Here is a 22141-nt window from a genome sequence, read left to right on the forward strand (position 1 = left end):
TTTTCGAATAAGCTCAGCTAGACTATATATCGAAGTTTAATTAACATGCCACTTTTTTTTTTACTCTAAAATTTTTTGTTTTTTTTTTTTTCTTTTACTTCATCAGGCGGAAGTGTAAATCAATGGGCCCATTCGATTCCGCTAGAACCAAAGCGACGCTCACGCCACTTTAAAGAAGCAATATATATATATATATATGAGAAAACTTGGCAATTGACGGTACACAACACAATACACCTTCTTTATATTTTATATTGTATTGCTTATGTATATAATATCTTACATTGAACTAAAAAATAATTAGGTAGTTAGATAGTCTGATAGATAATCTGATATACTGATAGTGTATATAGTTACCTGTTCGCTGGTAAATATATTTCGGTTGTATTGAATGAAATTGAATGAAATTGAACGTTTTGTTTTTGAATAATAAATCAATAATTCATCAAGATATAATATATATATATTTCTTGTATCTGTATCTGTGTGTATTCTTTGTAGGATTTGCGGAGTATCCGGGCCTGTCTTCCGTTTTTTACGCTCCTTAATTTTGTACTTTTGTACTTTTGTACTTTTGTACTTTTTACTTTTTTTCGTATCCGAAATACCTGGCGTCATAACCTTATGTGGTGGTGATCCGGGGTGAAGGAATTGACAAGTCAGCCCAGCATTTACATTTTACTTTCCCTTATCTAACTATCTACTTCTATTCTATTATGTTTTGTTTAGGTCTAGATTTTGCTACCATTCGATTAAAATATCTTATTTTTCTGCTCTTTCTTATTTCAGTAATAATAAAATATAACCATATCCGTCGTATTCATATATATACATTTATCGATTTCAGTAGGACGAGAATAATTGATATTTTTTATTTTATTTTATTTTATTTCAATTAGCATACAATTTACAACATGGCTCTAAATATATATATATATATATATTCTCTTATTTTCGATCAACATATACATAATGCAATACTTTATATGTATTAAAATTCATTATATAAAAAAAAAGATTCCAAATGATTTTCAAGATCAAAAAATAATAATAAGAAAAAAAACCGGTGTGATTTTCTTTAAGTTTTTTTTTTTTTTAAAAAAAAAAGAAAGCAAGGCACAAATCACAAGCTCTCTTTTTATTTGTAACCATGTTGCAGCACATGTGCCCTCTTTATTTCTAATTTAAATTACAGATACACACATAAAACAAATGCTCTGTTGTGACCGTTTCAACAAATATCCCAAATGCCAGTCTTTTTGAACTTTTTGGATGATATATCAATTCAATTGAATCAAGTATAGTATGATATGATACAATAGAATAGAATACAGTTTATAGTTCAATTCAGTTCAAACCCCCCCCCCCCCCTTTTTTTTTTTTTTCTTTTCTTTTCTTTTCATCCTCCTTCCTCTTTCAATTATTTATTTTATTTTATTTTATTTTATTTTATTTTAATCAATTAATTTAAAATAAATAAATAATTTAAAAATATTTTTTTTTTAAAAAAAAAAAAAGAGAAAGGAGAAAAGAAAGTTATGCCACGTATCTCATTACAGAATCCACTCGCATCGCTGGAACAGCTTAGTTGCTCTCCTTCAGTAAGAGATGGAATTCCAAGTGATCTCGAAGATGACCTTCGGAATCTAGGCGGCGAGTTGATTCAAAGTGCCGGTATCTTACTCAAACTGCAAGTCATCAAAAAAAAAAGAACAACAATAGAACAAGCAAAGAGAAAGAGAAAGAAATCGATACTATTATTATTAATATCTCATTTCAATTCATTTCATTTAGACCACAAGTAGCAATGGCAACAGCTCAAGTGCTCTTCCAACGCTTCTTTTATATGGCTAGTATGAGACATCACGGTATTGTGGTACGTACAATATTTATATCTTTTATATGTATGTATGTATGTATGTATGTATGTATATATGCGTACGTATTTACTTACTCGCACATGTCTATATAAATATATGTATGTATGTGCGTAGGATATAGGCATGGGTGCATTGTTCTTGGCTGCAAAGGTCGAAGAGAACTCTGTTCGTCTTACTCACCTTGTCACTGTGTATGACTACCTTATCAAATATTCGCGAGATCAACCAACATTTCCTCCATTGGATTCATTTTCACAGGTATTATATAAAAATTAATAAAAAAAAATATCTATGAAAAATTATATATAAAAAACTCACATGTTCTATGCTGAGAGAAAGCCTACGATATGAAGAACTCGCTGATCACTGCAGAAATGCAAATATTGAAGCAACTTGGATTTAATGTCCATGTTGAGCTGCCTTATGGTCTAATGATCAACTATTTACGAATCCTCAGTCTGGAAGAGCATCCCACAGTACCTGGCAGAGCATGGAATTATCTCAACGACGGGTAAAGCAATATATACACATACAGATTTGATTTGATTTGATTTGAATTGTTATTTGTTATTATCATACTGGTTCTTTAGTATTAACATCTATATAATCCACTCTCACATATACACTATACGCACAATACAATAACGACAACAAACAATGTATACATAGGCTACGAACAAATATCTATGTGACCCACCCACCATCAACGATTGCCTGTGCAGCCATCTGGTTGGCGTGCAGAGATCAGCAAGTTAAACTGCCAGTATCACCTGGTAGTGAGTGGTGGCTTCTTTTTGATACTCGACTCGAAGATTTCAAGAATGCAGCTGGGCAGATCCGACGTCTCTATTATCGAAAGTTGAATCGTCGTCTTTTACCACTCAATCCAAAAGAAATTAAAACGATAACCTATGTATAATACAATCAACAACGGCACCAATGATAAAATAGGATAATGTATATATATATATATATATATATAATAAAGAGAGAGAAAAAAAAAGGTAAAGAAGAAGAAAACAATATATATATATATATATACCAGTAGTAGATTTTCTCTCTTTTGATCTTTATTTTTTGGATTTATCTTTAAATGCTTATATTTACTTCCTACTATTATTATTCTAAAGAAACTTTTACTGTACTTGCAAGTGCACCCTGCTTTACCGGAAAAAAACCCCCAAGCAGGAAAACAAACAAGCAAACAAACAAGCAAGGAAGCACCCAATCACTCAATCAATCAATCAATTCATCAACAGATGTGCAAGAGTAAGACGCGAGATAGAGAGATAGATAAGGATTATAATGGCTTTATAAATAAATAAAGAATTTTATATATAAATAAAAAGAAAGATAGAAAGAAAGAATACAAATCATCAAAGAGAGATATATTTAAAATACTGGAAGAAAGAATGCTGGAGGAATAAGAAGAAGAAGAAGAGAAGGAGGAGTAGGAGTGGGAGGGGTATAGAGGGAGGTAGGAGAGAAGGGGAGTTGTCTGGTAGGACAGAAAAAAATAAGCAGATAGAAAGACAGGCAGGCAGGCAGGCAGGCAGGCAGGCAGGCAAACAAGCAGCTAAACTGGCTGGCTAGTTAAACACAAAGACACACACAATATTTATAAACTTCTTCTTCTTCTTCTTATATATATATATATATATATTATTTTCTTTGGAATGTTTTATTGGGATTATTGACAGGATGTTCGGTTGAGCGAGCGGATATCATAAAGGAAGACCAGGCCGGAGCTACGTGAAGGAGGGATTCACTACTGAACCGATCTCCCATAGCGCTGGGGCTGAAGGCTAATTGGGGTGTGTATTGGTTTTTGGAAGACAGCGAGTTTTGTCGAAAGGGAGTTAGATCCACGAGTGTATTTGTTCCTGTTATTGATTTTGTTTTTGTTTTTGTTTGTGTTTGTATTTGTGATTGTGATTTTACTGCTCCTACTGTTAGTGGTGGTTGATATTGTTGTGATGATAGTTGGGCATCCGGAGTGGCTGTGTTTAATGTGGTGTCTGTGGCCGTCATGGATGTTAGGGTTGTATTGGTCAGTCGTCGGGTATCCTTGGGTGTGTAGACAGGGGGCGGAGGACATGCAGAAAAGGCACTGCTTGAAGATCCAAGTGTAGACCAGCTGTGTGTCATTGTGGTTCCCCAACCCTGGCGTGTTTTGCTTTCGTTGGTTTCCTGAAAGGTGTGGAAGACCTTTTGAGTCCTCGAGAACGGACGTCTTCGTCGGACCAGACATAGCACAAACCCGGCCAGGACGATTAGACCTGCGAATGCCCCCAGAATTGGACCCAGTAGATGTGTTGGGGCTCCTGATCCTGTTTGTCGGTGGGGGTGTAGTATTGAGGGCGGTCGGTTGTAGCCTGCGCCATATCTGGTTGGTGGTATTGAAGATTGTTGAGATGGTTGTATAAGAGTCGCTGAGGATGATTGGAGTCTAATTGTGGGTGCAGAAGATGCGGAGAATAAAGAGGATGGTCTGTATGTATTTTTATCATTGGCGAGTACAAATGGAGGAGCGCCAGAATTGTTGTTAATGACACGATTCTTTACTCGGTCGATGTAACTGTCCATGTGAAGTATCTATGATGTAAAGCTATAGAAGAGCTCTCTATACCAAGAATATCAAGAGAAGAAAGAAAGAGAGGGTAAGAAGAGGAGATCGTCTTTAAATAATTTATAATTATTTAGAAAAATTAAAGGGGGGGAAATAGAATAGGAATAGGAATAAGAATATCAAAATTGTATAATCAAAAGGACATAAAGGTGGTGGGTAAAAATACAGGGCACCAAAAGAATGGCTTATATAAGATGAACCTTCTTTATTCCCCTTCCCTCTCTATAGATCAACCTTCCCCCCCTTTTTATATATATAATCATTTTCTTTAGGTACACTGTCAATTGATTCTGATGATACTAAAGCTCGCACCAATGATTGTCTTTAAAGCATGTGTATGTATGTATCTATCTATATAATTAAGCAAATCAAAACAAAGATTAATATTTAAAAAAAATAGAAGTAGAAAGGCTATTTCTCACACTCTGATATATACACAACTACACATATACATGCTTGTTTATTTAGCCGTTTGTGTCTATAATGTAATGTAATGCAATATAATATAAAGTGTAGCTACAAACTTACATACATTTCAAAAAACAAAAAAAAGTCTTGCAAAATTATGTATCTATTATCTATGTGTGTCCAAAATGTAAGAAATAAGAATACATATATATATATATAGTAGTTTTTGTTTCTTGAATTATTATTGGCTGTTCTTATGATTACTATCGATGTTCGGTTATTGTTGTTTATGGTAGTCAAAACAAAAAACAAGATTAATACTAAATCCTGATCCTTCTACTGTTGGACATTGGACATTACTTTCTTTTTTCTCAAACAACAAATAATAATATTTTCACTATGATCATTATTCTGCTTATTAGACCAAAGCTTAGAGGCCTTGTTACTCTCGTCTTGTCTTATATTAAAGAAGAAATCATAATAGTTCTCTTATTATATATGAAAAATATAATTGTGGATAATGTACAAGTATTGAGGATTCTAAAGAAAGACAACTACAAAAATTGTCAATGTCATTACAGATAATTATATACATTTTTTATTCTTATTTTACTTGGGGAATTCAATAAAATGAGGGTTTGACACTTTGAATGGGATTCCAAGGGGGGGGGCGAGAAGAATCTTTCTATTTGATTTCTTTCCTTCTTTATTTTACTCTTATAAAAATACATGTACAAATGTACAAATGCACAAATGTATATGTGTGTGTTCAAGTGAAAAGATATAAAGGTGAGTCAAATAGATAGCAGTTTTTTATATTGTTCAAAAATGGATAAAGTATCACTATCTGTGCACCCAAAAAAACAATTGCTGCCTTTTAATCAACCAAAAGAATACATGGATATCAGGCACAATATTTCAGTGGCTTATTCCTGTAAACTACATTCATATACACTTTTACCTTTTTGTCACCTCCTGAGCTCAGATATATCCACGGCTTTATTGTCTACACTACAGACTATACTCAAAGTGATTTATACAAGCTGTTTACTATAGCCTGTATAAAGAATGCTGAATCAAATCCATTCAGGCTGAAAAACGATAAAACATAGTAGTGTCTTTATAATCGAGTAATCTAAAAGGATACATATTTGATCAAGTCATACACATTCACTAGAAATCATTCCAAGCAAATCCATATACACACATAAATATATATATTGGGATAAAAGTCTAGGTTTATTCAAAGTAAAAACGGCAGAAAGAGATACTTTAACCACTCTTTCTAGTCTCAGTAATACTAACAATGATTTTAGGTCAAGTTCAAGAAATGTCTTGACTCTAATGACTATATACGCCATTTATAATATACAGCAAGTATATAATTCTTGTCTGAAATTACATAGAAGCTTTAATGAATAAGCTGATGGTCATCATTACAATAAGACAGCATTGTCTATAGCATTAATTGTTTATTCGCGTCTGTGAAGTCCAGTAAATGACAATCCACTTTTGTGTATTCCAATTAGGATTCAATTCATTTTTCTATAATACTGTTCTAGAGTTTTTCGTTGTACTTTAATATATGTATACTATCTATTGAGTATATATTGTGCCACCCAATAGAAAACACTATAAGAAAGAAAGAAGTATAAAGTATAGTTTATTATAAAATAAAGGGAGGGTAGGAGTAGGAGGTAGAGAACGAGAGAGAGAGAAATATAGACAAACAGATAGAGTCTCAAGTTTTTTTTTCTTTTTTTTCTTTTTTAGTTGGACGCGTTCCTGTGTTAGAATAGAGAGTCACATGACGGTTGATTGTGACAGTACGTTTCCTTTCTTCCTTTGAACCAAATACCCTATAATGGGACTAACTGAAGAAGAACAACAGCACCAGCAGCTATTGCAAACATATGCACAGGCCACTCGACAGGACCTAGCAAATCTCACAGCGTCGTCCTTAGCGCAGGCTATGGTGTCGCCAATGACAGTGTCAGGGCTGGCTTCTAGCCTGCTTCAACAATTGCATGCCGGCATCATCATCACTGCCTTGCCTGGACCGACTCCCACAACACACATCACACCTACACCCACACCTATGGATGACACTGCGTCTGACGATGAAGATCCCAAACGAGGCAGCACACGGAGCATGAGTAACGATGAACGGCGACAGAGGAGACTTTTACGCAATCGGGTGGCAGCCAAAGAGTGCCGAAAGAAAAAAAAGCAATATATCCAGGAAATGGAAGACAAAATTCGCCGGCTTGAAGAAGAGAATGTGCGGCTGCACAAGCAGGTTGCAGAGATCCACGCAAAACTAACGCTTGGGTCTCTGCACACAAACGAAGGCTATCGACTGATGAAGGAAGTCGAGGAACTCAACGCAAAACTCGGCATGGCTCACTTACCATCCACCAGTGCACTCACGGCTGCAGTGGTGGCGGCTGCTCAGCAGGCATTAAAATCAGAACCTCCATTATTACTAGGACTGCCAGAAAAGGACCTTAGTCGGGCACGGATGAAAGAACTCAAGTCAAACTGTGCGGAACTAGAAATCTCTCAACACACAGAAGCTGAATGAATCAATCAATCAATCAATCAATCAATGAACCAGTCAATCAATCAATGAAAATCAAAAATCAAATAAAAAATCAATCAAACAAAAAAAAAATCAATAGTAGGCTGCGAAAGAAAAAAAACTAAAAAAAAAACAACAACAATGAAAAAAAAAAATTACATGTAAAAAATTGTTTTTTTTTTTAAAAAAAAAAAAAAAAGACCAAAAAAAAAACAGCGCCAAAAAACAAGAACAAGAACAAGAACAGCAACAGCAGCAACAGAAACAACATCGGCAACAACAGCAAGATTGCTTTACCTTTAGTTTGTTTTTTCCTTCTCTAACTCTATTTTCATTCCTACCTATTCATTGCTATTTTCATTTTCTTATTCTAGTCTATCGATCTCACAACTCTTCCAGTCAAATCTATCCCTCTCTCCCCTTCCCCTTCCCCTTCTCCGTCTCTCTTTAGGTATTTACTTATATTCCTTTCATTCGAACCCACCTATCCATAAAATCAATCAATCAATCAATCAATTTAATTCAAATGAAATCATATCAATTCAATTCAATTCAATTCAATTCAATTCAATTCAATTCAATTCAATTCAATTCAATTCAATATTTAATCTTGTTCAAAAGTATGGGTTCATTTAAATTCAACAATAAGAGAATCACATTAATCAAGAAACAAACAAGATATACAGCACATATATAGATATAATACTCTGGGTGAATGTTTGATGTAGTAAATAAAAGTATATACTATAATAAGAAAGATGGAAATCATTGGATTCTTTGATTTGTACAGCCAAAGTTAAAATATATCCTCAATTTATTAATATTAATATTAATTTTATTTATTTGTATGTTTATATATATCTCAAATAATAATGAAGCTTAAAGCTCTATATAGTGCAAATAAAGGATCACAAAGTAATAACAGTAACAGTAACAGTAAAAAATACAAAGAAGAAGAAGTAAGGGCTAATCCCAAAGTTCGGATGGTTCGATTACCGTTTTGCTACAATTTTTTTTTTTACTTAAAATTCCGATAGGTTTAGTTTTTTTTTCTCTCTCTTTTTTTCTGGACGAATCAAAATTACAATTGAGACAATATATTTACCTCTTTTGGATAAAAGAAAATATATACTAAAGTAGAAAGAATTTATTTAGTTTAAAACGAATAAGAAGGCAGTTTTGGTGTGGTCAGACCAAAAAGTTTAAACAAAACAAAAATGTAAGAACGTCGACCAATCAAAATCAATTCTGGTATCTCAGGAATGGAAGTCGTTCTTGTGAGATGTTGGATTTTGACTTGCGACAGTATCAAACTGTAAGCCAGCTTACCACTTGTCTTGCGCACCTTTTCTTTTTTCCACCCTGTAGGAAAGTGTGTGTGTGTGTGTCTGTGTGAGCGAGAGAGAGAGATAAGCACAAAAAATGAGTGAAGCACAGACTGCACAATCCAGAACAAATACTATAGTCGCTAATGAACCTGGCAGGGTCACATCCCCAGGAATGTAACACACTGCTTCAGTGACAACCCATTAATCAACGGAAACCTTTAAATCATCAAACCAAATATATATATATAAATATCTGTGATCTTCTTTCTTACATGAAGCAACACTCTCATAGTACCTATTTTTCTACTTTATAAGTCTATTCGTCTGCCTTTATAGTGTTGGTGAGGAAGGGGGCGTGTCGGGATATCTTTGGTACGTAGAAAGATCGCGTTCGACAACGTGTTTCCGAACAGCAATAGGTCTATATTATTATTTTTTGATCTCGGCAATTATGTACACCACTTGAACAATCTCTATAATAATGGCTTTGTATTTCAACTTGTTTGATTCGGCAATTGCTTCTCCTAATATGGCACACGATTTCCTACAGCTTGATGATGAACAAGCTACATGTCGGTAATAGAAGGAAAGTGTGATGGTTGAAAACTAAAAAAGAAAAAAAAAAGAAAAAGACGGTGAATTTAACAGATTAAATCAGACAACATTATATAATGTAGATTTTAGCCACACCGGGAATCGAATAAGGATCAAAGAACATGTAGCCAAATTGTGGTTACATTATAAAAGAACAATTTGAATTTTCTTCTTTTTGTTGTTTTTTTTTTTTTCACTGGCGATAGTACATTATATATAATGTTTTCTGAAATGTAACCGCTACAAAAGTTCTTATGTACAGCAACTCTGTGCCCTACTTTTATGTTTCATTGCAAGCATATTTTAAAGTTATCACTATTGGTAAATACGTAGAGATGACAAAAGTGGTTTACCAATGAGTTTCAAGTTTTTTTTTAAAAAAAAGAACCTTGAGTAACATGGACATTTGAGACGGAGTTACCTAGATTTAGCAAGTTTGGAAAATAATTAATAAACGTGTATGTGTCTATGAGAGAAAGAGATAAGTACACCATATAGTGCAGTATATTGTACTACTCCTATTGCATAGGAAATACATATTATATATAAACAAGTTTAAGTAAGACTTTCGCAGTAGGTCTTGTGGTAAATCACAAGAAAAGACTTGAATGCCAAGGCTTTTTCAATATAATTTATTTCTTGTTTCAAAATAAGACATATTAAACTAATATATCTACATAATACTATGATGTTGCTTAATGAAGCTTAAAAGAAACAAACAACTAAAGGTTTATTTGTTTGTTTTGCTTAATTTTTGACTAGGAAAATAAAGGTCAAATATATTAAGGCTTGGCTACACTGATAGCATAAGCCTTAAAAAAAATAACAATAGAAGAAATGACTAAATGATGAGCAGTATACATAACAGATCTATTACATTTGAATCAACAGAATAAAATCTATACATAGGCGTTATATTGTATATATCTATTTGGTTATAAAGTATCAGATAGGTAGATAGATAGGCAAGCTAATAGACAAAGAACCAGCATTATATATAAATAAAGAGAAAGGTATATGGGTGAATATTATCAAGTCAAAATATCAAGTGCACAAAATAAAGAAATAGTTGGAAATTGTAATGGAAATGTGCATTATAGGACATTGAGCTTTTTATAACATATTCCAGATTGTGTAACTTGTTTTTGTTGTTGTTTTTGGAACACAATCTATAAGGATTATGGTGCGACAATCAAATGGTAGCGAGAATATAAATAAAATAAACTAAAATTGGTTCTTTTTTTTATTTTATAAAAGGCTCAAAAAATATTCAAATATTGTACAACTAAAGACAGACGCACATAAAAAAAAATGTTACACTGTAGATGACTTCGAACGGGTTCCCTTTTTATTTATATATAATTATATATATGTGACAGATACTATTTTTTCTCCTTTATAATTGTACATTTATATTTTTTTTAATAAAACAAAAAAGCTAAGAAAAATAGCCTAATCTCCCATTATTTTCCAATCTCTTCTTTCTCTCTTCTTTTACTCATTTACTACTTTACTACTTTACTTCTTTACGTGATAGATAAGCACCTACTTGATCAGCCCAAAACTAGTAGTAAATGTATCACCCAACTCGCACAGTCAAGACATGGGCTGTCGGAATATCAGTTATCTTTGTGTGCAGTTTAGTTAGTCTAATGTATGTCTCGCAACAATCATCGATTGACATCATCACCGAACAATATATCCCTCAGCGCGACTCAGACGAAAAGTACATTTCGTTTCTGCCACACTCTGGCCTCCACAACCAGCTTTCGTCGCTGACCAATGCACTCGTCCTGGCTAGTCTGATCAACCGTACGCTCATTGTACCCGAGCTCAATCTCGGCAGTGGAACCTACTGGCGATACACACCAGTGCTTGCCGATCGCCTGGAAATATGCTTACCCCGCCTGCTCGAACACGCCCCCGAATCAGTCGAGTGCTGGGATTACAAAAAGTACGTTCCGGTCGCAGTAGAGAGCATTGTCGACCTTTCGGAAATCCATGCCCTTGGCATAAAGACCTACCAACGCGAGTCGCTCCAGCGTGACTATTTCCAGACTTACTGGTCTGTCCCAAACGATGAGCGAAACAGGTCTCTGGCAATCGAGTATACCGACAGGGTCCGGTATTCCTACCAGTTTCATGACACCCTCGGCCTGGGTAAAAGAGCCGATATGCCAGGTGCATATGACAGTTATATTAATATCCCAGATCTTATCCTCCGCCAAGAAAAGTTCCTTGTCTTTAACTCAATGTTTGGTGCCAACCGATTGCTGCTAACCAAAAAAAAGAACATCGCCTTACGACGACTGGTCAGAAACAAACTCGTCTTCTCCCACCCCGACATCCTAAAGTACTCCAAAACCCTAGTAGACCGGCTCGGTGGTCCAGGCAATTTCGCAAGCGCCCATGTTCGGCAAGGCGATGGTGCCTTCAAGGCATCAGTCCAGGACACTATGCAGGAAGTCAGGATTGCCTTGGAAGGAACCAATAGAAGCAAAAATAAGAACGGAGGGTCTGTAAATGCAACCCAAGCCAGTGAGGATCAAAAACTCATTCAACGGCTCTCAAAGATTCCCAAAAAGGGACTCGCTCTACTTGACGAATGCAAAAGGATCCAAGAGACAGATAACAAAACCAACAACCTTCACCCTCGCCTGCGTCTGATTTACATGGCCACAGATGCCAAGAAGCCGCGTGAACGGTTTGACGAGCTTTACAACGAGTTTGTGTGCATGTTCTGTCTCAGCGATTTCCCTGACATTATTTCGAGCGTGTTGTTGAATTCAACAGTCGACACAATGGGGGCCGGGGTGTACGAAAACCAGGGCAAACTTCTGCTGCCTCCAGTCGATGCTTCTGTAGCTTCCTTTGGCTCAATTTTCTTTGGTACACACGGCAGCACGTTCTCAAGTTATATAAGAAACCAGAATCGACTGTTCCACAAGCTCAAAAAGTCTGGATGATCCCTTTCTTTTACCTCTTTACACGTGCTGGCTTGTTCTTCTCTTTCTTTATATTCCATCTTCAAAATAAGTACAAGAGACAAGCAGCAAGTGGGCAAGTGGAAAAATACAGGTCCAATTATTGTCATTTTCTTTTTATATATTTTATATTTTCTATATTCCATTACATTTTTCATTCCGTTCAATTTGATCGATCGACGCTTCAAATTTATATTCTTACTTGTTATTTTGTCTTTTTGTCCCTTTTTTTTTTGCTTTTATTTTCTTCCTTTACATATATAAATTCTAGATTATATATATATATATATTCTATCTTTATTTTACTCTTCATTTTACATCATCTAAATCCCAGTTATACATATTTTCACTATCTTTCTTTTTAATATATATATACTGATTGTTCATTTTTTATAATAGCCAAAAACAAATCAACCAACCCCTCTCCAAGAAAAAAAGCTACATTTACATACATAGTGTCTATTATTTTTGACTTGAAAATAATAATAAAAAAGTACAATTTTTTATAACAAAAAAAACAAGTCAATGTTGTTGTCCTACCTTGTATGGCTCTAGTCTAGTCCTATTCAGCGATTCTGATAAATGACCCTTTTATGGATTAATTTTATAAAAAGGTTCTTTCTGTGTTACTCTCAAGTTGATTTTAATTTATAATATATAAATACATTTCTTTCTTTCTTTTTAGTCTCGTGATTTCTCTCTTTTTCTATTTTGGTTGCTTTTATAAAAAGACCAAACAAATAAGCAAGCAGAAAATCATTATTGGCTATTACAGGTCAAGTACATTAAATAAAATATATGTATATAGTTTAGCTATTCTTTAAGAAATTTGTTTCAAATATAGAATTGTTTAAAGAGAAAAGATGAAATAAAATAATGAATTATTCCCCTCGTATATATTGTGTATATCAGTACGAATTATAAGACAGCTCATCTTCAGAAGACTATAGAGATATATATATAAATAAATAATTATACAAGAGAGAGAAAAAACAGTTAACATTGTGAACATCAAAATAAATCATTAATCTTTATCATTCTTCACAATAGACATAATGTATGTATATCATATATACATCTTAATCATCACTTACATCTTCCTCATAATTACTAAGATAAATTTTGTTCAAAAAAAAAAAAAAAGAAAAAAAAAAAAGAGTTAAAGATACAATATATACAAAATAAAAGAAAGACAAGACAGGATCATGTAAAAACTTACGCCTCTCCTAGAATATTTTGAAGGTCACGAATTTGATCCTTGAGATCGTTCTTTACAGAAATGAGTTGCTTGATGTGATCAACAGCTAAAAGAGAACCCAACAACAGAAAACAGACGTTTGTTACTCTCATCTTTTTTTAAAGTACTAATTGATTATAATTATTCAACTAATTTGACTGGACTTACATTTTTGTAAAATAAGTGCTTCACTTCGATTACCATTATGAAGCGACGGAACAATCTCAATCAACTGGTCGAATCCAAGTCTGATGTTCTGTCTTCTTTTCTGTTCAGAGGCAATGTGATTTGCCTTTTTTTCAGCATCAGTCAATAATTCATGAACTGCCTTTCGACATTTGCGTTCTCGGCCAGACTTGTCCAGTTGAGATTCACTTTCGTCAGCATCTGCCTCGCACACTCGTTTGTGTCCATTCAGTCCTGGAGAATGTTGAGTCGGGCTAGTGGTAGAAGAAGAACTGGTAGTAGTAGAAGAAGAAGAACCATTTGTCGTCGTCATTGTTGTTGCTGTTGTCGATATTGTTATTCCAGCTGTTGGTGATGGTGTTGGCACTGTTACATTGGTTCGATTGGAGGGTAAACCGGTTGGCCTACCTACATATAATCTTTTTTTGTTAGTCTGAATTGAGGTTGTTTTTCTTCTTCTCTTGAATATAGCTAAACTATCTGAAGTTGTGTACTTTTTTCAGTAATGTCAGTTGCAGTGGACATGATGTACAGATTAATGAGAGAGTAAAAAAAAAAAGGAAGAAAAAGAAAAGGACAAGTACAAAGTCAAAGACAGAGTCAAGCACAAGCACAAGCACAAGCACAAGGACAAGGAAAGATGTTTTGGAAATGTCTGGTTGGTTTCGAATGAATTTAAATCTCAAGACAAGAAATATTCTGGTATGTTTTTTTCTTTCTTTTCTTCGTTCTTCTCAAGGTATATTCTTGGTTTTTGTTCGATGGCTCCTTTGTTTGGTTTCTTGGTGGAAACTTGTTATTAAATATTGTTATTAATTTATTTATTTATTTTTTTAAAAAAAAATCTCGCCTTTTAACAAGGGTAAAGAAGTTACTTACCAAATAAAGAGTAAATAAATAAATATATATATATATATATATATATAAAGGAGAGGAAGGATTGTGGATTACGAGATTTATTTACATGATTGGATAGAACACAACCAATGAACAGGCTTTGTTCATCCACTTTTAAGAGTGTGTGAGACTAAAAGTTATTCAATAAAACACATCTTTGGATAAATAAGAACGGTTACCAAGCAAAAGAATAATAAAGAAAACACTAATACAAATATATATATTTGACTATTTAAATGCATTATTTTATCATTCAAATATATTGTACATATATATATAAGTCTTTGTGTGTGTGCTGGTTCCAATAGTAATTTCTTATAAAAGAGCAATCAAGAATTGCTGTCCAGCATCTTGAATTGCACTCTCTATGGGCGAATTTACTTTTATAATAGCAGGTTTGTTTAGTCCATGGGCAACAAGTTTTTCGATTAACCTAGTAAATAAGCCATGAGTATTCTATACAAATAAAATAATGATAATAATAAAGATGATGGTTTTCTTTTTTATTTCTTACTTGCTATCAAGATCGTGAGAATCTGAAGGTGTAGGTCCATCAAAAGTGGTCTTATCGGTCAAGAGCACACCAAATTTCTTGCCTTTGAGTGGCTTTTCATGACTAGGGGATTCTTCACTGAAAAAATGCTTTTCAAACAAAGACAATACACCTCTAACAATCCCATCAACAAATAAAATAAAAGTAAGCATCAAATGTCAATTCTTGTATATATCTATATCTATTAGGCTGGGTTCTACATACGTTGTTGGAAACAAGTAAATGTCAGCATTTAAAGCATCCTTATCAAAATTAGAGGCATCTATATGTTCAAAATCGGTTTGGCTGGCTCCTTTTTATTTTTGAAAACAAAAACAAAAAATAGATAGATAGATGGTCAAATGTTAATTAAAACAATAAACAAAAAACATATATTGCTTACTTCTGACAGAACAAGCCAAGTTCTTGACATGTACAACAGGGGCTGGAACAGCAGCTTTGATCCCATTGAACAACAGAACTGAAGATCTATCGGCTACTGGAGAATTGTCTGTGAAAATGTGAATCTTTACGTCGCTCATTGTTTATTTTTATTTTATTTTTAAGAAAGAAGTAGAAGTAAAGAAAATATTTTATTCTATTTTATATCATGAAATCAATTTGCATAAATATCTTCATCATTTTGACGTAGGCTAAATTCCCCACACACACATAGACACAGATAGATTATTAATTAATCTTATCAGTACTATTAGTATTATAAATATATATATATATATATAGATCTAAGTATGCTACTGTGCTTCAATTTAGCATATATTTGAGCTCTTACTGTTACTACTACTGCTTCTACTGCTACTACTGTTTTGTAGAAAGCGGCAGGATTTGTAACTCCGGACTCGTAGAAAATATACGCGCGCGTATATTATACTTGGTCCATAGAATGATAGCTTTTATGATATTAACTTCGCTTTATTAGCGAATGGAAGTTATAGCATTTTGGATCAATTTCTTTATTCTTTTGACAAAATTACATTTTCATTTGAAACAAAGTGAAGATGACAGGCAAATAGCCTATATATATATATATGTAGCTCTTGACTTTTTTTCTATTCCTGAATAATTTGGTTCATGAGCTAATAAACATCATAATTAAAAAAAAAAGAGATGTCACCAAAGAAAAGCTAGGCTTGTTCGGATTATACTTCAAATGTATATTTAGTTGGGTAACTACTATCTAAATCAATCACCTTTTCTCTTATTTAAATATGTGTGTGTGGGTGTGTGTTTTTTAAGATAAACTTTATTAAATCGCCGATTGGTATAAATAAACTCAACTTTACTCGGAATATTATCGGAATGAAAACGCATCTAATGTATTAAAAGCACGCTATATTTTTTTATAGAAAAAATTGGGAGGGAGAGTAGGGGAAAGGAGAAGGGAAAAGGGGGTTGCTAAGGTAAGGTAAGGTTTTATATATATATATGTGTGTGTATATATATACTTTTGACAGATACAGCCATTTAATCTAACCCACATTTTGTTCTTCTTTACCAAAAACTTAACGCTGCTTTTCTTTTTACCTGAATACACCCTTCTTTACCCCCCTTTCTCACCTTTACTATACTCTATCATAGTGTCCTATATATTTACCAAACTATTACTCAATTCCACTGAAATACTTCAGTACGTGTGTAATATATATTCTATTATTAATTACATTATTATTACTTCTTAAAAAAATAGCTTTAATATTTGTAATAAAAAGAAGAAAAAAAAAGATAATTCATATGATAAAAGGTATCAAAAGAAAAAAGAGAGAAAATGAAGATCAAGGTATGCTAAATACTCTCAAAATTATATATATATATATATATAAAAGAGTTTAGAGATCAAGGAAAAGGATTTCTCTTTTAAAGATAAAATAATAAAAATAATAAAAATGCCGGCACTTTTTTGTTGTTGTTGTTGTTGCTATGTTCTATTTTTTTTTTGGTATATTTCTTATTCTTATTCTTATTCTTATTCTTGCAGAAAGGGCTAGGTTTAAGAAAGCAAGAGAGCTGCAGTGGCAATTACCCAACCAAGCACCCAGGAAGATTGTGAATAGATATTGATAGAAGCACCACTTGACACATTGGACACATTGGACACAGTGGCAGATGTGAGTAAGTTTGTGTCCGAAACCGAAGCACTTGTTGCATTGACAGACGTGACATTGGCACTGACGGCCGCGATCTTCCCTACGATAACTGCCTGAGCTTCCAGGCCATCTTCACCACCAAGAATCTCGTGGGGCTTGGCGTCTCCAGCACAATCAGCAGCTGTGGTAAATATAAACCCTTTGGAAAGTAGGCTTTGGATAATGTCAGGAACTTGATCAATTGACTGTTGATAAAGATCTACATATATGTGAATTGTTAGGTGACTCTTGTAAAATAAATAGATTCTTTCATTTAATTGTATCTAATTTCTATACTATAATAACAACAATGTATTGAAAATCGATGTGTGAAAACAAAAACAAAGATTACCGTGTTGAAGACTGATGAACCCTGGATCTTCATTAGCATTGAGTCCGGTGTCCTGCCCTACCGCAGCCATACGGAAGGCCCCTTGGATCTTGTTGGATACGTCAGGCAGCATATAGACATCATAATCAGTAGGATCTACGTTCCACATCAGAACACGGTAACCCATGGTGCGCAACAACCCCTTGACACGGTCATCGGCCTCACCAAACGGTGGCCGGATGTATTTGGGCTTGATACCAATGGCGTCCCGGATGGCTTCCTCGGTAGCCTTGATCTCGTAAATAATTTCTTCGTTCGTGAGGCTCATGAGATGTGGATGGGAATATGTGTGAGAGGCGATCTGGTGGCCAGATTGAAAGATCCTTTGAAGGACCTGCGGGTATCTCTTGACATTCGAACCCAGGACACAGAATGTGGCCTTGATGCGGTACTCGTCAAGGATGTCCAAAAGTTCGGAGGTGTAATTGCTCGGGCCGTCGTCAAAGGTTAAGGCCCAGTGGTGGGCACTGGGGCAGCCGTAAAGATCTTCCGGAGACGCAACATTACCACAGCTCTCGAAACATCGGTCATTGTCAGTTCCATCACAAAGAGAGTCTTCGCATATACCGGATCCAACCGGACGTACAGGTATATTCGGAACCTTGGTTAGGTCCACAGCCGAGAGCCACTGAGAGTTGCGAGGAACCTGTATGTCCTGGGAGTCACCCTGAGCCTGTACTTGAGAGCCATGGGAGAGCAGTAAAAGTGACGTTAAGGCCAGAATAGCCAGTCCCGAGGGAAGTTTTGGTGAGGATAGATAAGCAGAAAAAGGTCGCATAGATAAAAGGAATATAAATGAAATTACTATTGATTGTTGATAACTTTTTTTTTGTATATAATTTGTTTGTCTCTTTCTTTCTCTTTATCCCTGTCTTGATTTATTTGAATAAAAAAGAAGGGTCCAAAAGAAGAAGAAGAATAATAATAATGAATGCAATGAAGAAGAGGAAAAGAGAGCTAAAAAAAAGAGAGAGGTAAAGACAAAGACGAAGAACGAATCTTTAAATACTATGGCCTTTTCGTCTTCTTCTTATTTTAATTATTTTAATTATTATCGTTTTGAAAGATGATTATGATCTGGCCAAGGATTAAATGCTTACAAGAAAACAAACAAATGTTGATTTCATATTATTACGTTTCCTTACCGTCTTGATCAAAATAACTTATGGTGGCAACAGCAGAAGAGAGATTTAGTTGATTGAGGTAGAAAGACAGTGATTTCCCAATGACTTTCATACATCGATATAATTCTATTGGATGAAGCTATACATTCTTGCACTAGATTATTAATATCAATATCAATATCGTTGTTTTCATTTAAAGGAAAAGGTTGGAACCAAACAATCAATTACCGCATTCCATGCTAATCTAGTCTTCTTTTAATTTGCTTTCTATTATATTCAATATTAGTATTAGTATTAGTATTATTTTTTGTTGACGGAGGATTCCTAGCCTGTAATTCTTTCTGTCTCTTTCAAAGAGATGAAAAAAAATATCAGCTCATTACTATCCGAGGGTAACTATTACTTCTTGTGAATATTGAATTGAATAGTCAAGATATCAATCCAACTTCTTTATCCTATCTCTCTTTCTCTTGTATTTTCTTTTTCTTTTTTCTTTTTTCTTTTTTGAGCTGTGCATGTTATTCAGGAGTGACTACTACTTGGGTCTGTAGTGAAGGGATTGTCACACAGCATTTTGAGGAATCAAGGATTTCCTACCCTTTTTTTTCTTCTTTCTTTTTCTTTTTACTTGTTTGGTTCTTCTGGAGACAGAGTTTGTTGGAGGTTCATGGGTTCATTTGCTACGCTTAAGAAAGAACAGTTGGATGATCAAGTGGTGGCTGTCAAAACATATACTCGATACCATGGCCATCTTGTCCGGCGACATTGTGAGCGTGAACTACGAGCAGTCGAACATCTCGGTCTTAGATCTCCAGAGAGTTTGAAGTATTATGCAAGTTTTTATTTTTATTTCTATCTTTGTTGTTGGTGAATAAGGATGAAGAATAGAGGATTGAGGATAGTAGATAATGATGATAATGATGATAATGAGAATGAAAAGACAAGAAAAATAAAAAATAAAAGAGGATTCGATTACCAAATGAAATTATTAGTAATGATAATAATAATTCTTACATTACTTTTCTTCATTGCTATCATTATCATCATCACTCTTTTTATTTTAATTGTTGTTAGTTGATGCATGTGATTGATGTGGTGACGACAGACCAGATCATCAGTTTGACAATGCCGTTTTATGAACATACGCTTGCAAGTGTGTCCTTGAGTTTGACAGAGGCTAGACGAGCTGTTTATCAGATGGCAAAAGCACTGTCTTATATCCATGCTCAAGGAATGGTTCATTGTGACGTGAGTCCTAGTAATGTGTTAGTGAATAGTGCAGGACAGTGTGCGTTGAGTGATTTTGGGTGTGCCCATTTGCAAAAATTTATGCCAGATCCAAGGGAAGTAGATGAAATCGGCACAAGGTGAGGCAAACAGAAGCAAGAGACGTAAAGAGAGATGTAAAGAGAAGAGGGAGTGTTGGGTAAAGGGTAAAGGGTAAAAGGTATTTTACTGTCATTTTCATAATAAAAAATAAATAAATACATATATATATATTATATATTGTGTATATACATATTGTGTGTGTGTGTGTGTGTGTGTGTACATATATTGCTAGTATTGTTGTGCTAAACTGAAATAGATATTACAAGGCTCCAGAACACTTGTTTGGTTACCGTGTCTATCGCCCTTCAACTGACATATGGTCTCTTGGCACATTGTTCTGTCAATTGTTGTTGGGTTTTCCATTGTTTGCAGGTGAAAATGACCTGGAACAGATTGGCAGCATTGTTAGACGGCTTGGTTCACCGAATGAATCAGAACGTGAGGTAAATTATATATATATATATATAATATCTTTTTAGATCTTCGAATTAAATAAGAAGAAGAAGAAGAATTGTTATAATTATGTATAGTGATTAGAGTTTCTTGTGAATAAAGTTTTGATGTAAAGAATATACCTATATAAATATATTAGGAGATGAATTGTTGCCCCGATGCAACCAAACTGTTCTTTTTTATGCCGCCTTCCGAGTGCGACTCTGAGGATGATTCTGAAACCGAATTGTCTGAAGACCAAGAAGAAGAAGAAGAAGAAGAAGAAGAAGAAGACGCCTTGTCCGAATGTTCAGATATAATAACTCTGGATGCGGCTATGGAGAACTATTCTATTGAAGAAAGAGACAGAGTTATCCTACGGAAAATGCTGACCTGGTCAATGAAGACGCGTGGTTCAGTAGAAGAGGTAAATTATATTATTCAAGACAATCAACTTTACTATCGATTGATTGGTTGGTTGGTTGATTGATTGATTGACATTTGTGTGTGTCTTTCTTTTTTCTATTCTGGTTTTGTACGTTTTAGATACTTGACATTAACGTGTCGGAGAACGATTGGGTAGCTTAACTTGGCTGCCCTCATTTCTTTTTTCTAGTTCAACAAACTCTTTATCTTTCCTTGGTTTTAGCTTGCTCTTTTATTTTCCCTCTTTCTCCCCTTTTTTTTTGTTTGTTAAAATAATTCCTTTCGTTTTTCTGTTTATCTAAATTGATACATTAATATAAGAATATAAGAATATAGGAATATATCTTTTGACACGCTGTGATGTACACTATTACACCAAGAATGACTCTGCTGTGTAGTAGTACATGGTACAAGGCCCAAGATTTGCTAAAGATTGTGATACGTGTCCGCAAAACACTTTATGAACATCGACTTGGGCCACAGGGTATCAGTCAACTGAAAGCAATATATGTCGAGCTGGGAAAGACACAAACGGGCTGCCCATTATCAGCCACTGCGCGTTTTCCGGCCAATTTGTGTTATGTGTGCGAGGCAAACGGAGAGTGGCCGTCACTGATGCAACAGCTACGGTTGGCTGTCTGTCGGCTGACAGTGGACCAACCAACCACGGCGTGTGTAGATGTAGCATTTAGTTTCAGGGATCCTGAGCAGTCCTTGTGGGAGGCCACCTCAAATGTTATGAATGCTATTGGAAATATGCGGGATGTGTTTGTGAGAGAGACAGTTGAATCAGAAATGATTTGGCGCAAAGATAAAAAGGGCTAACGATTGTTACTCTTTACTATGATTACATAGAGCATATCTATATATCTATATCTATCTTTTATACTTCTTTTGTCTTTCTTTCATGTTTAAATGACATATACATCTGTGTCTATGTATGTATATATTTGTATGTATATGTATATGTGCTTGTGCCTGTTGCTTGTGCTTGTGCTTGTGCGTGCTTTTGTTGTTTAAAATACATATATATATATAA

The 22141-nt window shown here is 34.4% G+C and overlaps 9 protein-coding genes across 9 annotated transcripts; 5 read left to right on the forward strand and 4 right to left on the reverse strand.

Annotated features, from left to right (window-relative positions):
* The first annotated feature begins 1444 nt into the window (after positions 1 to 1444).
* Positions 1445 to 3223, forward strand: PHYBLDRAFT_137103 (cyclin). The gene is made up of 6 exons (XM_018429835.1): positions 1445 to 1690; positions 1795 to 1876; positions 1995 to 2138; positions 2216 to 2391; positions 2550 to 2884; positions 3011 to 3223. The coding sequence occupies exons 1-5, from the start codon at positions 1539 to 1541 to the stop codon at positions 2797 to 2799; spliced, it is 804 nt and encodes a 267-aa protein (XP_018284965.1). The 5' UTR covers positions 1445 to 1538; the 3' UTR covers positions 2800 to 2884; positions 3011 to 3223.
* A 319-nt stretch (positions 3224 to 3542) lies between these two features.
* Positions 3543 to 4466, reverse strand: PHYBLDRAFT_174639 (hypothetical protein; the record flags this gene model as incomplete). Its single annotated transcript, XM_018437297.1, has 1 exon — positions 3543 to 4466. The coding sequence occupies one exon, from the start codon at positions 4464 to 4466 to the stop codon at positions 3543 to 3545; it is 924 nt and encodes a 307-aa protein (XP_018284966.1).
* Positions 4467 to 6781: 2315 nt separating this feature from the next.
* On the forward strand, positions 6782 to 7501 carry PHYBLDRAFT_79774 (Skn-1-like basic-leucine zipper transcription factor; the record flags this gene model as incomplete). The annotated part of the gene is made up of 1 exon (XM_018443502.1): positions 6782 to 7501. The coding sequence occupies one exon, from the start codon at positions 6782 to 6784 to the stop codon at positions 7499 to 7501; it is 720 nt and encodes a 239-aa protein (XP_018284967.1).
* A 3426-nt stretch (positions 7502 to 10927) lies between these two features.
* Positions 10928 to 12831, forward strand: PHYBLDRAFT_79775 (hypothetical protein). Its single transcript, XM_018443503.1, has one exon. The coding sequence runs from the start codon at positions 10995 to 10997 to the stop codon at positions 12384 to 12386; it is 1392 nt and encodes a 463-aa protein (XP_018284968.1). The 5' UTR covers positions 10928 to 10994; the 3' UTR covers positions 12387 to 12831.
* A 316-nt stretch (positions 12832 to 13147) lies between these two features.
* On the reverse strand, positions 13148 to 14584 carry PHYBLDRAFT_189167 (helix-loop-helix DNA-binding domain-containing transcription factor). Its single transcript, XM_018439614.1, has 5 exons — positions 14322 to 14584; positions 13810 to 14235; positions 13624 to 13708; positions 13499 to 13514; positions 13148 to 13348 (listed from the first exon to the last, which is right to left on the reverse strand). Exons 1-5 carry the CDS (start codon positions 14350 to 14352, stop codon positions 13313 to 13315), a joined length of 594 nt encoding a protein of 197 aa, XP_018284969.1. The 5' UTR covers positions 14353 to 14584; the 3' UTR covers positions 13148 to 13312.
* Positions 14585 to 15039: 455 nt separating this feature from the next.
* On the reverse strand, positions 15040 to 15798 carry PHYBLDRAFT_151867 (hypothetical protein; the record flags this gene model as incomplete). The annotated part of the gene is made up of 4 exons (XM_018432765.1): positions 15040 to 15157; positions 15239 to 15391; positions 15482 to 15569; positions 15660 to 15798. The coding sequence occupies 4 exons, from the start codon at positions 15796 to 15798 to the stop codon at positions 15040 to 15042; spliced, it is 498 nt and encodes a 165-aa protein (XP_018284970.1).
* A 2078-nt stretch (positions 15799 to 17876) lies between these two features.
* PHYBLDRAFT_101648 (carbohydrate esterase family 4 protein) lies at positions 17877 to 18266 on the reverse strand (the record flags this gene model as incomplete). The annotated part of the gene is made up of 1 exon (XM_018427645.1): positions 17877 to 18266. A coding segment is annotated over one exon (390 nt), but the record flags the coding sequence as incomplete, so codon positions are not given.
* A 1316-nt stretch (positions 18267 to 19582) lies between these two features.
* PHYBLDRAFT_70291 (hypothetical protein) lies at positions 19583 to 21264 on the forward strand (the record flags this gene model as incomplete). The annotated part of the gene is made up of 6 exons (XM_018442253.1): positions 19583 to 19740; positions 19792 to 19906; positions 19990 to 20282; positions 20501 to 20687; positions 20837 to 21103; positions 21223 to 21264. 6 exons carry the CDS (start codon positions 19583 to 19585, stop codon positions 21262 to 21264), a joined length of 1062 nt encoding a protein of 353 aa, XP_018284972.1.
* Positions 21265 to 21483: 219 nt separating this feature from the next.
* Positions 21484 to 21927, forward strand: PHYBLDRAFT_151870 (hypothetical protein; the record flags this gene model as incomplete). Its single annotated transcript, XM_018432766.1, has 1 exon — positions 21484 to 21927. The coding sequence occupies one exon, from the start codon at positions 21484 to 21486 to the stop codon at positions 21925 to 21927; it is 444 nt and encodes a 147-aa protein (XP_018284973.1).
* Positions 21928 to 22141: the final 214 nt, after the last annotated feature.

The sequence above is a fragment of the Phycomyces blakesleeanus genome (assembly GCF_001638985.1).
Source record: "Phycomyces blakesleeanus NRRL 1555(-) unplaced genomic scaffold PHYBLscaffold_32, whole genome shotgun sequence".
Classification (NCBI taxonomy): Eukaryota; Fungi; Mucoromycota; class Mucoromycetes; order Mucorales; family Phycomycetaceae; genus Phycomyces; species Phycomyces blakesleeanus.

Coding starts and splice junctions, on each gene's coding strand:
- PHYBLDRAFT_137103 (XM_018429835.1), top strand. CDS start 1,539: ATGCCACGTATCTCATTACAGAATCCACTCGCATCGCTGGAACAGCTT. Junction 1,877..1,994: donor TGAGACATCACGGTATTGTG/GTACGTACAATA, acceptor GTATGTGCGTAG/GATATAGGCATGGGTGCATT. Junction 2,139..2,215: donor CATTGGATTCATTTTCACAG/GTATTATATAAA, acceptor CTATGCTGAGAG/AAAGCCTACGATATGAAGAA.
- PHYBLDRAFT_79775 (XM_018443503.1), top strand. CDS start 10,995: ATGTATCACCCAACTCGCACAGTCAAGACATGGGCTGTCGGAATATCA.
- PHYBLDRAFT_189167 (XM_018439614.1), bottom strand. CDS start 14,352: ATGTCCACTGCAACTGACATTACTGAAAAAA. Junction 14,236..14,321: donor AACTGACATTACTGAAAAAA/GTACACAACTTC, acceptor GATTATATGTAG/GTAGGCCAACCGGTTTACCC. Junction 13,709..13,809: donor AGCACTTATTTTACAAAAAT/GTAAGTCCAGTC, acceptor GTTCTCTTTTAG/CTGTTGATCACATCAAGCAA.